This window comes from Canis aureus, chromosome 35 (assembly GCF_053574225.1).
Source record: "Canis aureus isolate CA01 chromosome 35, VMU_Caureus_v.1.0, whole genome shotgun sequence".
In the NCBI taxonomy this organism is placed as follows: Eukaryota; Metazoa; Chordata; class Mammalia; order Carnivora; family Canidae; genus Canis; species Canis aureus.
The window spans coordinates 13,765,117-13,782,878 of record NC_135645.1 but is presented as its reverse complement, the minus strand read 5'-3'; the positions used below and the strand labels follow the sequence as shown (position 1 = coordinate 13,782,878).

The following is a 17,762-nucleotide window of genomic DNA, read 5'->3' as shown; positions in this document are numbered from 1 at the left end:
CACTCCGTCCATGCAGTGGGCCCCATATGCCCTAGTTTGGCTGTGGCAAACTACAACTGTCCCCTCTTCCTCAGTGCCAGCCTGCTAGAGGAGGAAATAGGCCCCAGTGTGGCAGGCTGGTAGGTCTTCTGCCCCTATAGAGATTTTTGAAGTGGTTTCATACCGTTGCACCACCTGTGACTTTTCAAGGCAATTGTGAAGAGCTGGGAATTGGCCAAGGGCCTGACACCTGAGGGAATTAGGTGGCACTGGCTTTAAAATGACCTTGACTTGACTGGGATTGGGGGTTGTGTTGGGATACTAGGCTTAGAGAACTGATTAAAATACGAAATTTTCTGTTGTTCCAAGGCCTTCACAGGCCATATCTACTCCACCACGCTCTCTTCCACACGTGCACAGATTCAAGCCTGTGCACACCTGCACACATACAGTATGTCCCTTTGCAGGTACTGTACCCCTCTCCCCAGCTGGCTCCCCTTGAAGCCCTCACTTCTCACCTCTCCCCACCACCTCCAGCCCCTACCCCATCACTGTCCTTCCTAACCCCGGAGCCCAGCCTTCCTGCCAGCTCAGGCATCTCCAGGTTAGAGCTCTCTGGGGACCCTTTCCTTTTGAAAGGAAGAAAGAAAGAAAAAGGGAGGAAAACCAGAAAGAAAGAGGAAAACAGAAGAATGAAACTGGACCGAAGGGGCAGTGGTGCCTTGAGCCATCTCACTGCATTACAATGAATATGGACTCTATTAAGCTCCGTTCTGCCTGTTAGTGTTTCCCAGGGCAACACAGCCCCCATATGGCAAGCATGCAGCAGATTAGGGTGGGCCCCTGGGCCTCATTGAAGGCGGGGGGCTTGACTGGCAGTTGAACCCCCTCCTGCCTCCCCCTACCCCTCACACTTGACACTGCCTGTGTTTATCTAAAGCAGGGGGGGGGGGGTGCATTTGGAAGGTTTTTGTCCGGCTCTGAGAGAAGGGAGAGGAGGCTGGAGGCAGAGGGTGGATATGGGGAGGCTGAGAGAGGAAGGTGGATGGAGGTGGGGTGGAAAGTGGATCTGTGAGGAGGGAAAGCCTCATAAATATTCAAGAGGAGTGGTGAATGGAGAGAGAGAAATAAAGCAGATGGAATTCGTGTTAAAGAACAGCACAATCACCCTGTTTTGAGCCCTCCAAAAACAAAAAAAAGAAAAGGGAATGGCTTTCTAGGAGCTGCTTTATCCAATTAGCAGGGTTGTCAAATTGAATTTATATGGAATAGGATGGGGGAATTGAGAAGGGAGTGTAGAAGAAAGAAAGAGATTTTCCTTTTCTCTTAAGGTTTGTCCCCCCCCCCCCCACACACACACACACACTGCCCTTCATGGCTAGATTTTTAAATTTCCTTAAAGAGAAATTTAAGGAAGGGATTTATGTGACAAAGAAATGTGACTCCTCAGTAACTTTTTCCTCAAGTGGTGGAGGTGAGAGAGGATTAGATTTGTTCAATGGGCAAATCAAGGGACCACATCTTCCCTTTACTCAGAAAGCTGAGGTGGCTTCTCTCTGGGGGATTCTTCCCCAGAGCCTACATGCTGTGTCTAGATGCTTTTCCCCATCCATGGATGGTAAAGGAGTTCACCTACCTGGGTGGAAATAGGCTCTGTCCATGTTGGTTAGCAACTTGTTATAAATTTTGGGTTCAGTGAATAAGAAGCCCAGGTTGGGCAAATGCCACTTTGATTATATATTCCCTTCTCAAAAACCATCAGTGGTTCCGCTGTCTGTGGTGGTCATTTCAGACTCTTTTCCCTAGTCTTCCACAGCATGACCCAGTCTCAGTTTCTTACCTTGCCACTTTTCATTCTTCTAGAAGTCTTCAAAATGGGGCACAAGCTCCACAGGGAAAATATAATAAATGCCACTGGAGTACTAGAAGAAAATATTAGAGATGGCTTTTAAGGTTAATTTCTGTCTTAAAAAGGGATAGGAAAGAAATTCAGCTTTCCTGGTATTTAATATTAGGGTTGACAGTGGTACCTTTGGTCTGTATATGACAAAGTGATGTGTCCCAACAATGGCAAGAGATCTCTTCTGCGAGACCGCAGAGAACTCACTTGCTTATTCACTCCCCAGTTTTCCTGTTCTCTAAGTGGATTTACAGATTATATAATTTACTTGTAAAAATTAATGCTCACAAAAGGACAAGTGGCTTAAAGAGATCGCTGCAAAGAAATGGGGGCTGAAGAGTATGCAGTATCCAAGCACGTGCTAACAGGAAGAAAACAGCAGAGCTGACCCTCTTCAAGCCACATAAGAAAATATAAAAACAACGCTCATGGAATCCCACCTGATGAGAAGTCAACAAAATAATCAACATTCAAGCAGACCGTTTGAAAGAGGTTACATCCATATCCTTACTGATGCATCTAACCCTAACCAGTCTTTCTGTCTTAAGGTATTAGCTTTAATTATATTCTAAAACAATCATGATTATCATGTCATCAAAACATGGTTTCACTTTTACCTACTCTTTTTACATTTTAGTTCGGCAGCCCATGCATTTAATTTAGGAATAGCTGTGAATGTGTTGGGGATATTGGCTCAGGATATTTTAGTCATAAGAAAGCAAGATCAAAACAGGATCATACGGGAAGAGAGGAAAAAATTAAGACTAAATCAGGGAAGGAGACACACCATAAGGACTCTTAATCATAGGAAACAGAGGGTCGCTGGAGGGGAGGAGGCAGGGGATTGGGTAACTGGAGTGATGTGATGAGCGCTGGGAATCATGGAAGACTGATGACTCCCTGAGCTCTACTTCTCTAGCCAATAATACATTATATGTTAATTGAATTTAAATGAATTTAAAAAAAAAGGGGGGGGGCGGAAATGAGAAGTCTGCAGACCACCGTTCAAGATAAACCTGTAACAGCCAAGCTGCTTGATGCGCCACCCTCCAGAGAGGCCTTCCCCACCAGCCCTGCAGCTACTTATCCCAAGAGGCCATCCAAACCCTTTATCCAGAAAGCCCTTCCTGCAGACCCCATATTGAAAACGCGCCCCTCCCTCTGCTCTCACTTGCCACTTCCCACTTGCACCTGAATTACTGATCTGATGGGCTAAGGTCTTAAAGTCAAGAACGCTCAGGTCCTTACAGGAGAGGAATCGCCCACGTTTCAGTGGTTTTGTGCAACAACGGTTTATTTCTTCCCCTGCCCTGGATTGCCTTGACTTCCACCTCGTCCCAGCGCCTGCCGAAACCCGGGACACGCGCCGCAGCACGGGGACAGGAGAAGCGGGAGCCGCGCTCTGGTTCCCTAGCTCTTAGCAGCGGGAGCCCGCAGCTGACACGTGACAGGGCTGCCTGCGCTTGATTGGCCAGCGCTAGTCACATGACGCCGCCAGCTGCGGAGGATGCTGGGAAGTGGGGAGCGCGTGGGCGTTTGCCGGGCGCTCGATGACTGAACATTCCTCGGGGCGGGATGCATTTTTTTTTTTTTTTTAAGATTTAATTTATTTGTTCATGGGAGACCCACACACACAGCGGGAGAGAGGCAGAGGGAGAAGCAGGCTCCGGGGAGGGACTTGATCCGGGGTCCCCAGGATCACGCCAAACCACGGAGCCCCCCGGGCTGCCCGAACGCATCCTGTGATACAGGGCCTTGCATCGGGCCTTCGACGGTAGGTCACAGGAGTGTTTTTTCTACCTGATAATAGTGAAATCACAATATACATAATTTTTTAGTAGATACTCCGGCAACATGTGGTTAAGGCATAAGCTACAGCATGGCTCACAGTTAACATCGAAGTTTTGTTATTCTCTCCTATTTGACCTCAGAGTGGTCTGGGTAGATGTTCCACGTATTAGTGTAGACCTGCGTTGCCCGGTGTGGATACATTAAAAATCTAGTTCCTCGGTGGCATTAGCCACACTTCAAGTATCTGGTAGCCACCGGTGGCCAGTGACTGGCGCTGATGGTGCAAATGTATTTTCACCATTGCAGAAGGTTCTACTGAAGGGGATTGTGTGAAGAGCAGTAAGACTATCCTAGATTTGAATGTAAATGCTAAAAGAATGAAGAAAACCAAAGAGAAAGGTACTCTATTTTAAAATATATATATATATATATATTTGAGAGAAATATGAATATATATATTTATATATATATTTATTTGAGAGAAAGTGCACGTGCATGAGTGCGAGCAAGGATGGCACAGAGAGAGGGAGACCAGCAGACTCCCCGCCCAGCGCAGAGCTTGACACAGGGCACAGCCTCAGGACCCTGAGATCATGACCTGAGCAGAAACCAGGAGGCAGACACTTAATTCGCTGCGCCACCCGGCAACCTCAGAGAAAGTTACATTATTTTTGTGCCTCAGGAAATAGATTAAAAAATATTCCAAACTTAATCCTAACAGTAGTTCTACGCACTTGGTGAATATGACTTCAGAAACGGTTTGCTGGGAGGCAGTATTGGAAAGTAGAGAAAGGCCGGGATGAGGGGTCGGAAGACCTGACTTGGAGCCCTAAATCTCTCTTAATTAGCCAGGAGACCTTCTGCAGATCACTTAGTCTCTCTGCTCCTTACTTTCCTCATTTATAACATTCGATACCCATAGGTGTTATCCTAAGCTGCTATTTTATTTTCTCTGAGGTCCCTCCTAATTTAAAATCTTTCTTTTTAATTAGGTCTGTGGGTAAAAGTACAACTTCTTAAGTAAAAATGACCTTTCTTAAACTCTTCTCCTAAGTCTATTTAAACTCCTATATTCAGCCCTTTGAGGACTAAATTCACTTGTGTCCCAGAGATTTCCCGCGATGCCACTCTTCTGAGCAGGAGTGCTACCCTGTTTCTTGAGGTCAGGGGGCTGCCAGCACTCACCCCTACCCCTTCCCACAGCCACTTGGCATCACCTCTTATGAGCAAAACCTCTCTGCCTTCAAAGATCTTTGGGGAAAGTGAATCTTACTCTACAGAATTGAAAACTTGCAAATAATAATAATAATAACTTGGGGTCAGAAATATTTCTTTTCTCATGTGGCCAGGCCCCCTCAACCAATGGAACTAAAAGCTTTGTCAGATCTTTTTTTTTAATCACTGAAAGAATGCTAGCATGCTTTCTCAGAAATAAGTCTCTGTATGGGATCTAGCAGATCCCATGTTCTTCTATTTCATCCATCTTGGTTACTGGCCATAGGATATCCAAAGGGTGTGTTTTGTGTTTAAGACCATGAAGGCTTCCCTTTCTTTCCAAGACAGCTGCAGTGCCCTGTCTGACCAGGGAGGAGATGTGGCCTCCTGTGCTCCAGCCAGTCCTCTTGGGAGAAGGTGGAGCTGCCTGCCTCCTGCTGCTTATGGATTCTCAGTTGTTTGTAATTTTCTCACAAAATAAATACTCCGAGGCTATAATTTCTCACTGGTCTCAACCCCAGAAGTGTATTCTGTTGTTGTTGTTTTTGGAAAGTCTCAAAAATGTCTGCTTGGTAGAGATTATTTCAATGGGAGCATGTATGTCAGCAGTTAAATTTCTCAGATGCATTTTCTTTTCTTTTTCTTATCCAAATAACCCTTAAAAATAGCAAGTACCTAGGCCTCAATGAGGAATTCATGTCAGGAAATTATTCTCCACTCTGTTTTTGATTTTTTTTCTTCATTTCTCCTCTTTTTCTGAGAAAATGCATGGAAAATAAGGATCTGGACATACTTTGCATTGCCAAGAAAAATAACAGACTTTACTGTTGCCTTCACTCAACTTTGAAATTGTACCTCATTCGTTTCACAATGGGACAAAGTTACACTGTAGGAATTCCAGTTAAGCCTTAGTCATCTTTTTTACCATTATAACAGAATTCTCAGAAATGTATGTCTCTAGAATTCTCTTTCTAGACAAAGCTCACTAGGTAACTTGGCCCAGGAAGCAACTCCAACTTCCCAGCTGCTAAATAAGATGTATCGTACCTACAGTGATGCCCCTTCCTCCCTGTATTTGTCCTAGTTCTGCATTTTGTGAATGAGACTTCATGTGACCTGCTTTGGGGTCATTAAATGGTACCTGCTTACAACTCTGTTGTGGGGCTGAAGGAGTTAACTCCTTTCTCCCCCTTTAGATACCTGCTTCTTCTCACTCCCTTTCCCTCCCCAGATACATTCTTTGCTCCTGTTTGCTTATAAAAGCGAGTTGGTGGCTGGCAGCAAAAGTGGGGTCTGTTTCCATTTTGAATCCTATAAATTACCAAGGGTGCAGAAGTAACAGTAATTGTTTGGCTGGTCCTCGTTAAGCAGGAGGGGGTCTGGGCTGAATTTCCTCAGTAAAACCTTTGTGGACTTTACAACCAAAACACCTCTGCAGCCACCCTGTGCTCAGAAACAGTCCTGTCCTCTCTGTCTGCTTGTCTTCTTTTTGCCCTTTATTACTTTTATTACTTTATGTTCATTTCTTGCCTTCGTGCTTCCTACTTCCTTCCCTTCCCTTTCCTTTCTGGGGGCAGGGACAAAACAGGTGTCAGCAATTTTCTTAGAGTTGGGGAAACTGAAGCTTGTTGTGGTCACGTTCCCTAGAATCTTTCAAATTGGTAACTCATGCAGTGTTCTAGATAAATACGTTACTTCTTTGGGGGAAAGTAGGGAATTAAAACAAGTATCTGGAAAATTGAGAGGACACCAAAACTTGCTTTTGGAATTAGTTTATAAATCTATTAATGAAGTTTTCCTCTAGAACTCACTGTTAAAAGGCCTCACTGTTCTTTTTTTTTTTCTTAAGATTTTATTTACTTATTTATGAGAAATAGAGAGAGGCAGAGACACAGGCAGAGAGAGAAGCAAGCTCCATGCGGGGAGCCTGACCTGGGACTCGATCCTAGGACTCCAGGATCACACTCTGAGCTGAAGGCAGACGCCCAACCTCTGAGCCACCTTTGAGATGCCTCACTATTCTACATCACCCTGATTCTAATTCTGTTAAGCTCCCACCAGGTGCAGAGCACTTATAGAAAAAAAAAATGTGAAGAGGCTTCTATTATGGTTAAAAGTACAGAGATTTGAAAAGATCTTGGAATTTCTGTGACCTTAGGATTCACTAGTAACATTGCCTAAACAAGGGGTTCAGCATGCATTACACACATGACGGTGATGTCCACAATAGCCTGGTACTGGTGACATGGCATGCCATGTGGCCATGGACATCTAGCCTCCTGCAAGCCAGTGATAAAGATGAGGTCATCCTTCCCAGCAATGTGTGAGATGCTCACTGCCTGGACCTTGGCCCTGGCTGCAGGTCCCAGACCCTCTAACAGGCCCTGGTTGCTGCCAGTACATGGGGCAAGGCTCTGGCTCTCATACCACAGTAAAATCCCCTTCTAGCTCAAGGGAACTACTTAAAAGAAGCCTCTTTTAGATAAGAAATGAGAGTATTCTTTGGCTTTCCAGCCACTGTTCAGGTTGACATCTTGAACGTTGCCAGCATGTGCAGTAGAGGCAGGGGGTGAAGGGACAGAGCCAGGCCCTATGGCAGGCAGCCTCACTCACTACCAGGGCCATTTCTCTCTTTCTCACAACAGAGTGGTGTGGGGGATTGTAGTACCTCTTGAAGTGACTCCAGTGGCTTATGGGACGTTGGCTTGGACCCTTGGTGACACCGTGCTGCATGGGATGATGACGACTCAGAGAGAAAAAAGGCGTGAGGTCACCCTTGCTTGCCTCCTCTTGGCCACAGCAGGCTGCTTTGCTGACTTGAGTGAGTGCTTTCCTTCCCTTTCTCAGCCTGCCCCTCTTATAAAACACTTTGCTGCCCATGTCAAATGGAAGCATTACACATTCACTAGTAACCCTTTAAAAAGGCCTTCCTTTTCCTGGATTTCAAAGAATAATTCATTCCCATTGGCCTTCAGGGATACATCCAATAAGATGAGAAATCATCTTGGCAGCCTCATAGTGGTTGTATTTTAGTATTTCAAATATATACCAGAGGAGGAGGAATAGTAATGACTGCCTTCAATTGAGCACTTACTATATGAGATTATGGCTGGCAGTTGATATGCATTGTTTGTAAGCTTCACAGCAGCCCTCGGAGGCAAGTATCATTAGCCCCATTTTATAGGTAAGAGACATAAAAAGGCTCAAGTGACATGGCTCAGAAGCAGTGGCACTGGGGTTTGGGCCCAGTCCTGTCCAACTCCAATGCTCGAGCTCTTGCCTTTACACCTTGCTGCCACTCCAGTCTGCCTTCTGAGAACAAGTACAGGCTGGGGAATGGACCCAAGGACAGTAGCGTTCTTCAGAAAAAGATCGACCCCTCTGGATTGCTCAGCTCTGGAAGGCCGTGTGGGTGCTCATGTATTGCTTTCATCGGGGGTGTTTGTTCATTGCTATGTCGCTGTTCTTCCTCCAGACCAGATCCCTCAGGTCACTGTCCAGCCTTCTTCCACCGTCCAGAAGCTCGGAGGAACTGTGATCCTGGGCTGTGTCGTGGAACCCCCATGGATGAACACCACCTGGCGCCTGAATGGGAGAGAGCTGAATGGCTCAGATGATGCCCTGGGCATCCTCATCACCCGCGGCACCCTCGTCATCACTGCCCTCAATAACCACACCGTGGGACGGTACCAGTGTGTGGCCCGGATGCCTGCAGGGGCCGTGGCCAGTGTGCCAGCCACTGTGACACTAGCCAGTGAGTGCTGCTCCTTTGCTTCTCTGCCACAGTGCACTCTCTCTTCGACTCTCCCATTCTTTCTCTTCCCCAGACCATTCCTACCCCATGTCAGTAGTCCTAACATAAAAGGGGGCCCTCAAATTTGAAATTCCAAACCAGAGAGTGGTAGTTGCCTAGTGGTCCCCAATGGTGGAGGACCATTGTGCCTCTAGGAAGCTGCTCTCTAAGTAGGGACCATGTCTGGAGTGAGTATCTAGAAGGAGGGGGACGCGACATGTTTGAACTGTTTCTGTGGGCGCCAGAGCTGGGCCATGCCATGCCTTTCTACTTTCCCCTTAACTTTAGGTGTGATTGTGCCAGCTGCTTACTGTCTCCCCTGCACTCCATCCTCATGGCAGTTATGGTCAGAGCATTTGCAAGGCCATGTGCAGTCCAAACAGACCTGCCCATTCCATGCTTGGCCTCCTGTCTGTCTGAGGGGCAAGCATTATCCAAAGGCCTGGGGTATAAATAATAGAACACAATGAAAAGAAAACTGTGTGACAAAGAGTAAAGAGAACAGAAAAGAGGACAAGATTGGGGTACAATTTGGTCCAAGGAGGATGTTCAGAGAAGACTTTATACTACCCTTAATACGTAATTACCACTTGCATATATTACGTGCAAAACACACATTGCCTCGTTTTCTACCCATTGTACATCTGGGAGACAAGACCTACTGACGAAATAAACTTCTGAAGGCTGCAGGGCAGCTCCAATATCTGTTCTTATATATGAGTCTACGGCCAGGAACTATTAAGAATGACGTCATCTTCCTTGGAGCCTTGTTCCCTCCTGACCTAGCAGGGTCCCCTAACCCCTGACAGCCTTGCTTCAGACTTTCATGTCACCATCATCATCACTCCCCTGTGTTAGGGGTCATGCCTAACACAGCAAACTTCTGAAATACTCCTTAAAGGTTGACTGGGGTCCCTGGGGTGTGTGAGTCGTGAGTCCAGGAGGAAAGTGGTGGGAGATGAGGAAGTAGAAAAGAGGGGGGACCCCTGCCTCCCCCCATGGTTCCCAGGTCCTTGGAGGAACTTCACTCTGTGAGAGAACAGAGCAGACGCTGCTGGCAGTGTTCTGGTTTTCTTGGAAAACAGTCAATCAGCCCTGCCCTTTTCTCAGAGAAGGGAGAAGGCAGGGTGGGTCCTCAGCTGTCCCCCCAGGGGGCCAGGCTGAGCCTCCTCATGCAATAGGAGCCATTTTCCTTGGTGGCAGGAGCACATGCTCAGTGAGGGAGGCAGGCCTTCGGCCACAGCCCGGCCCTCCCCCCTACCTGTGCTTGCGGGATGCCAGGAGGGTACTGGCACTTAAGTGGGGAAGGTAGAGGGTAGGGAGGGATCATCTCATCGTACAAGAAGGGCTGAGGTCAGAGCTGCACTCCTGCCATCATAGTCCTCTTTCTATTTTTAAATTGTAACGAAAATCATAGAAAGTATAGAATTTATAGAAAATACCATTTCCCCTCAGCCCACCATTATCCCATGACCATCATTTACCATTTTGGAGTATACCCTTCCACTCTTCATCCATACCTGTACTTCCTTTTTTTTTTTTGACTGAAGTGTGTAGTTGACATACAGTATTAGTTTCGGGTGTACAACATAGCGATCTGACATTTGTCTCCATTGTGAAATGGTCACCACGATATGTCTGCTTACCCTCTGTCGCCACACGCAGTCGCTATCACTGATTGAATTCCCTGTGCTGTACATTATATCCCCATGACTGACTTTATGACTGGAAGCTTGTCCCTCTTGATCTCCTTCATCCATTTTCCACCCCTCCTCCCTCCCCTCCGGCAGTCAGCACTCTATTCTCTGTATCAGTGAGTCTGGGCTTGGTTTTGTTTTGTTTTTTATTTATTATTTAATTTAATTTTTATTTTTTTTAAGATTTTATTTATTCATGAGAGACTCGGGGGGGGGGGGGGGGGACAGAGACACAGGCAGAGGGAGAAGCAGGCTCCATGCAGGGAGCCTAATATGGGACTCGATCCCAGGCCACGCCCCGGGTCAAAGGCAGGCACCAAACCGCTGAGCCACCCAGGTGTCCCTGGTTTTGTTTTTTTGATTCTACCTATAAGTGAAATCATAGGTATCTGTCTTTCCCTGACTTATTTCACTGAACATAAGGCATGCCCATATTTCACGCTTTCGTAGTGATCTACTGAATATATAGTTTCTGTCCATATTCTCTCCCTCTCAGCATTGTGTGGTAAGCATTTTCTGTTGGCCATATGACCATATTTCTTCTGTTGAGTATAATTCAGCAAAGTATATGAAGTGGACTAATAAGTCAACAACCTGATTCATCTTTCACATGTATAACCAACCCCGGCAGTCATCACTCTAGCGAGCTCCCCCCATGCCCCTTACTAGTCATCTGTGCCCCCAGCCACAAGCAGAGCAGGATCACGGTTACCAATGGTCCTGAAATATCCCCTGGGTGGCTCTACACTATGTCCTGAACCCTTTTTCTATTGCTGGACCATTAGGTTGCTTTCAGTGGTTCATTATTACAAGTAAGATGTGCCTTTTATAGCCCCGGTGGCTCAGTGGTTTAGCGCTGCCTTCAGCCTGGGGTGGGACCCTGGAGACCCGGGATTGAGTCCCATGTCGGGCTCCCTGCATGGAGCCTGCTTCTCCCTCTGCCTGTGTCTCTGCCTCTCTCTCTCTGTCTATGTCTCTCATGAATAAATAAATAAAATCTTAAAAAAAAAAAAAGTGCCTTTTAGTAGCATTCATGCCTTTAAAGGATTTTGCTGCTCATCTAGGAGGGTTGCTCATCTGCAAATAGCCAGCACGTGTCTGTGAAGACCCAGAAAACTCCATAACTGTTCATTTGGCCTTATCAGGAGCCAGGCTGAACCTTTTCTTTGCAGGAAAGGATAGTTAGAGTGTAGATTTATGTTGGAGCCCACCTTCTACTTCAAGATGTGTCTGTGTGAGGAGAGACCTTTTTTTTTTTTTTTTTGCCTTTATTTAAAAAGAAATTCCTGGCCACTTCTTTCTGTGGTACTTGAAGGGATCTATAGTTGACAGGACAAAGGGGAGGGTTTGGTTGTATCCCAGAAGGCACAGTGAGAGAAGTGGCTTGTGCAGAAGCCTAGTGCATCTTGCTGGAAAGCCAAGATCTGTTGGCTTGTCATAGAGACATGAATCAGAAGTGAAATGTTTGGAGCTGACTGGCGGGATGGAGAAGTGCTGGAAATTAGGAGAGCTGGCTCAGGGGCTGTGGCAATGGAGTGGAACTGCAGCCTCCCCAGCTCAGAGGAGGAGGCGCCAGTGGCGGCGGGAAGGCAGGAGAGGCAGCAGAACGGGGTGCTGTCTTTGGGCTAATGCCATGGGGGATTTGGCCCAGACTCAGCAGTTAGATTAAGTTTCCGAAAGCACATTCCTGAGCAGAATGGGGTTTGTGTTTTGCTGGTTGGCTGATGGAAGGAGGCTGAGTGGTGAAGGGATTACCGAGGCATGGTCTGAATTTAGAGGCAAGGCTGGGCCGTGGCGTGCCTGTGCACACGCACACACACCCGCCCACACTCAACACTTAAGGCTTCCTTTTCCTCTGGCCATTTTTGCGTGCGCTCAGATGTTCACCCTCAGACAAAGCGCCCACTGTTTGGCCTACCTAGCAAGGTGCTACCTCCTGTGTCTTCGTGGACTCCTGGATCACCAGGACCTTCCAATGGTGGGGTCTTAGACCTGGCTTGAGGATTCAAGGGTGTGAAGGAGGCCTCTAGAAGAACTTTTCCTGGTCCAGACCTCAGACCTCTTTTACTTAGACGCTGGGGGCTGGGAGTACACTTGGACTTCACCCCTCTCTGTGGACATTGGCTTCTGGTCTTCAGGTCAAATGGAGCACATGTGGATAACTGCTGTCTTCACTCTCTGTGGAGGTGTCCGTCCCACTCTCCTCCACACAGAACTTTTTCTCCTATTGAACCCAAACTTTATTTGTGGTAAATCTCTTGCTGCTAATGCCTCACTTCAGACCACCTTGTCTAACTCTTGCTTTTCAAAATACTTTTGACTTTGATCTCCTTTCTTCCTTACTCCTTTTTCTAAGCTTTACACCAGGAGGCCAACCACTCTACATGGCCCACATGTTCCCACTCTCTGCACCTGAACCAACAGCAGACTTTGCCAATGGACACCATATTCCTTTTTTCTATACTCTGACTCAGCCTTACAATTGTTCTCAACACAGCCCAGCAAGGAATCACAATTTAGCAGAGCTGGCATACGATGTGAAAACTATTTTTGATCCCTTACCTCTAATAATTCAAATGAACTCCTACATAATTGTTCATTTTTAACTTTTTTCCATTTTTTAAAATTATTCTCCTAATTATCCTATCATCCCTAGGTCCCATTTGTCGTTGGAAATAAAACAGGTGGTAACTGGGTAGTACTATAGCTGGGAACTTTAGTTTTCAAGCTAATGTGAAGTCTTAAACTTATGCTGGTTTAATTGAGACCAGATCTGTAACTCCTCCCTAAGGCCTTTAGGCCTAAGAATCAAGCATGGTTCTCGAGTTTTCTTTCCTTGGGAGAGGAAGGAGCTCCCCTTAGCCAGTTGTCTCCATGACCCCTACTCTGAGGAAGGTCAGAAGGTAACAGAATTTAACCCATGAATAAAATGAAGAAACAAACTAATATTATGGAGGGGAAAGAAAGACTTAAAAAAACCCCTTGGGTTGAAGTTTTAACTCTGCCCTTAGGACTTGATGTGACTCTGGGTAAGTCAGTCCCTCAGATTGCCACAACTATGAAATGAGCACAGTGATAATTTATAGCATCAGTATCATAGTTTTTTTGTTTGTTTGGTTTTGTGGGGTTTTTTTTTGAGGGTCAAATGATGGGATAGTAATATTTTGAAGCACTTTATAAATTCCAGGCTTTAAAAAATAAAAAATAAAAAAATAAAAAAAAATAAATTCCAGGCTTTATACATTCCACCCATTTGGTCAGCGAACATTTGTGGAGTGTCCTCCTGCAGGAGGCTCTAGGGCCTATGTCTAGCTCTGGGCTGCCCAGCTCCATTCTGGGAGCAGCCTTCAGAAGAACAAGTCCAGGGAATGGCAAAGCTTCCACTCCTAGCCAGAGCCAAAAGAGAGGGCTGGCTTGTTGGGAAGAGAGAACTAACCCATTTCCTGTGAATTTCTCAGCAGTTTGTATACACATGATCTCTAACCCAGACTCCTAACTCCTGGCTGCATTGGAGGATAGCCATGGTGTCACTGCATTGCTTCTTGTCCCCATAGCCACAGAGCTGCTCATTTATGCTTCTGGTGGCTCACCACTGCTCATTCCTCTAACCAGGTAGTCATTGATTTGTACTGGCAGGCTGGGCTGACCTTGGGCCCTCAGCATGGTGATTCCACAGAAGGAGCCATGGTTTTTTTTGTTCAGCCCCCTCCACCTCTAATTCCTACCAGATACTTCCTTGAGGTCTTATAGGCTCAAACTGTGAACTAGAATAAGCCATAAAGGACCACTGTGGACATGCCTTTACTAAAATATTTATAGCTTTCTCTGTGTTTTAGTCAGGTTCTCCAGAGGAGCAGAACCAGTTATACATACAGGTGTACGTTGGAGATGTGAGTTTGGTTCCAGGTGACTCACTATCAAGTGAGTCTAGTGAATTTTTTGGTACCCTATATACCCTTGTATATAAAAGTTAAGGTTATACTATCCTGTAGCTCTTAACATGTGCAATAGCCTTACAACTAAAAAAAAGTACACACTTTAATTTAAAAATACTTTATTGCTTAAATAACCATCAACTGAGCTTGCAGTGAGTTGTAATCACTGATCAGAAATCACCATAACAAATATAATAATGATGAAAAGATTTGAAATATTACAAGAGTTAATAAAATGTAACAGAAAATAAGCAAATGCTGTTGGAAAATGGCACTGATAGACTTGTTGATGGAGGATTGCCACAAACCTTCAGTTTGTTAAAAAAAAAAGTATAACCAAATGAAGCATCCTGCATATGTATATAGAGAAATTAATAAAGGCAAAATATAGATTTATTTTAAAGAACTGGTTCACATAATTGTGGAGGCTGGAAAGTCCAAAATTCATAGAGCAAGCCAGCAGACTGGAGATTAGGGAGTCCCACTGGCAAACAGCAAAGCACCCATTCTCCAGCAGTGAGTTCAGTGTTTAGATGTCTTGGAGGTTGGTGTCCTAAGAATTAGGAACATACTCAGAGTTTCCAGCAGAGCAGAGTAAGACCTAACCCTCACCTTTGAGGAGCTCTTAATCTCATGGAAAAGATTGACTGCAGTAACGCAGTAGCCCTAAAGCAAGTCAGTCTCCAACAGAGATACAGATTTTCCTGAGAGCTCAGGCTAACGGGGATTCATTTCAATTTCAGGGAATTGAGGAAGACTTGGGAGTTGAGCCTTAAAGAATGTGTGTGAGACAATCTTTATTTCTCATTTCTTGAGTTCTCTCATACCTTTCTCAGATCTTCAACAACTAAGTTTAGCTCTTAGTATTGTGTACTTAGATGTAAGCCTAGTGCAATTTCTGAGATGGGGCAGATAGTTCCATCGTGAGTCTAATTTCCATAGTGAGGTAATTCCATGGTGAGTTCAATTAAACCCTGTATGTAGCCACCAGATAAATTGTCTCTCTCTCGCTACCCCATCGGATTCTCCCCTAACTCTCCCCCATTTTTCATTGTTTCTCTTTTCCTTTTGAGGGTGTATATTCTGTGATTAATAAAGGAAGCCTCAAAGTTTTCTCCAATGCCACTCCTTTCCACCTGTCTCCTTCAGCCAGCCAGTGACTCCTTGACAAAACAAGAAGGAATGATACGCTCCAAGTTGGAAAAACATTTGTTGTTAGCTTAGGCATCTGAAGGAATCCCGTGCAAGCCTTTTGCTTTGCAGTGAATGGGCGGTGGCAGGAAGAAGAGTTGGAGAACCAGAGGAAACAGAGGTGGCGTCCTGAGCTGGCCCAGAGGGGAAGGGGGGTCCGCAGCTGGAGGCCAGGCTGGCGGTACTGCCAGGTGGAGTGGGAGAGAGAGACCCTTGGTGGCTCTACAGGGGGGTGTCCTCAGTCAGAAAGGGAGAATCAGCCTAAGTGTGAGATTTAGCTTTACACTGTAAGTTTTATTTTACTTTGCCAGTTAGACAAGAAAATTAGTAACAGCTTAAACCCAAAAGGAGCTAAGCAACTTGAATATCTAAATAGGAAATGACTAAGGAATGCCTTCTAGTATTAAACCAAGGTCCTATTAACCCTTTCTGTTTTCTACTGGATACAGGCAGAAGTTCATGCCTCCCAAGAACTTCCCCTGATATTCTGGTGAAATCTTCAACCTAATCCCATCAGGCCTGGTGCAAGTACCCAGACAAATGTGTGGTATGAGCTCAGCTCAGGGCATCATGGCAGCAACTGTCTTCCCCAAAGACAGTTCCAGTTTTCTATTTAGTGATGGTCAGAATTTACCAAAAGAAGACCTCAAATCCATGGTGTATTTTCTACCAAGGACACGTTTACAACTCCTACCCTTCTCCCCTCCTCAATCTGTTCTTTGCACATACAGCCACATGCTTAAGTAAAAATCTTAGGTCCATCTTCTAAGAGTGAAGGGGAGACCTCATAGTGTGTTTAGCTGGTACCACCTATAATTTCAACGAGCCAGAGTAGACTTCGCTCAGGAAGGTGAGGGAAGCAATGATTAGCTTACTTGAAATCACTGGAGCCCTCTAAGGAACATGATGTAAGATGGTTCCTTTAAAATAAAAAATTAAGAGAGCAGATGAGTCCCTTGGCTCCCCCCTTTTTTTGTGGAAAAGCTTAGGAATTTCTACCTTGACCTTGTTCTTAGACTTTCAACCCTTCCTGGACTGGTAATAACCTTGAGGTTATTGTTATTGAGAACAATAGAACAGCAAGTCTGTCCTGCAGGTGGTTCAGTGTTCACATCAAAGATAAAGGACTTACTCACTGAATAGCGAGAAAACATGTAGGCAAAGGGGGGAAAAAACCTTGATTGAGGCAAAAACAGCATTTTCTTTCCTGAGGGAAAATCATGTTTAATGTTGAGTGACCATCCTCCTTAACTTAGAAACATGTGAAGATTTGGGAATCACAGAACAGGACACGGGCTGTAGCGTGGCGCTTAAGCCCGTCTCTCAGCCTCACCTCTCACTCTAGACCCCTCAAAATCTACCACTTCCTTATCTGTTGTCTTGCACTTTCCCCTTGTTTTTGGAATGGTGCCCTATCTACCTGTAATACCATCCTTTCCGTTCCCTTTCCCAGAACGTGCCCATCTCCCTTGGGATAACAAATTCCTTCTCAGCCTCGAGTGTCTCCTCTAGGAGTCTTTTCTTGAAGCCCTCAACTTCCCAAGCCCGGAGTGGAGTCTCCTCTTCCTGGCTTCCTTACCACCCTGTGTTTACTTCTGTAGCCCTCTCATTTGCCTGGAGGGCAGGGGCTGCTGCCATTCATCTCTGTGACCCCACAGCTTCCCATAGGACCTGGCACACAGTAGGCCTTCAGTGAATGTCTAGAAAGAGGAAGACTCCCGGATAAGATGTGTTTGAAGTCGAGAAGGTCAAAAGGAGCATGCAAAAGGTGAACAAAGATTTCTTCACCAAATCCTGATAGATTAAAAGGCTTAAGGAAGTAAAAAAGTTTGAAGCAAGCATATAAACAGATACAAATAGATTCAGGGAGGGTTCAGAAAAATTGATGGATGTCAGAAGCCTAAAGGGCTGCTTAAAAGGGATTGAGCTATTTGGAGGAACCCCTAGAAACTTTGAAGGGAGGTGTCAGGGAATGTGACTCCACGTCCTACCAGAGACTTGTTAGGGCACCATTGGAGATGGCGGGCAGTTTGCATCAATTAGTAGCCACCACTGCTTGTAGGAATATGTAGTTCCCAAGTCTGTGGGCAGAAAAAGTGGAACCACTGTGGGCCCTGCTGGCCTTAGGACAGCACCCGTGCCTCCCACCCAGGGTTCTGCATGTCAGGACCCTGCTGAAGCTCTCCTCTCCGCTCTTCCTGAGTGCCTTGGCCTACATTTTCTCTCCCCTCCCTCTTCCTGTACAGGCTGCCAGCCTGCCA

General features: G+C 45.8%; 1 protein-coding gene across 12 annotated transcripts in view; it reads left to right on the top strand.

Moving 5' to 3' along the window:
• The window catches only part of BOC (BOC cell adhesion associated, oncogene regulated), a 120,980-nt gene that overhangs the window by 78,048 nt on the left and 25,170 nt on the right, over nucleotides 1–17,762 (top strand). For 6 of the 12 annotated variants that reach the window (XM_077884515.1, XM_077884507.1, XM_077884505.1 and 3 more), the window contains 3 exons: nucleotides 2,173–2,427; nucleotides 7,531–7,706; nucleotides 8,361–8,639. In XM_077884515.1, the coding sequence (XP_077740641.1) occupies nucleotides 2,393–2,427; nucleotides 7,531–7,706; nucleotides 8,361–8,639 (490 nt within the window). In that variant the 5' untranslated portion in view covers nucleotides 2,173–2,392. Of the gene's footprint in view, nucleotides 1–2,172; nucleotides 2,428–3,483; nucleotides 3,654–3,970; nucleotides 4,070–7,530; nucleotides 7,707–8,360; nucleotides 8,640–17,762 lie in introns of those variants that run through there. The other 6 variants (XM_077884510.1, XM_077884508.1, XM_077884511.1 and 3 more) reach the window with 3 other exon arrangements.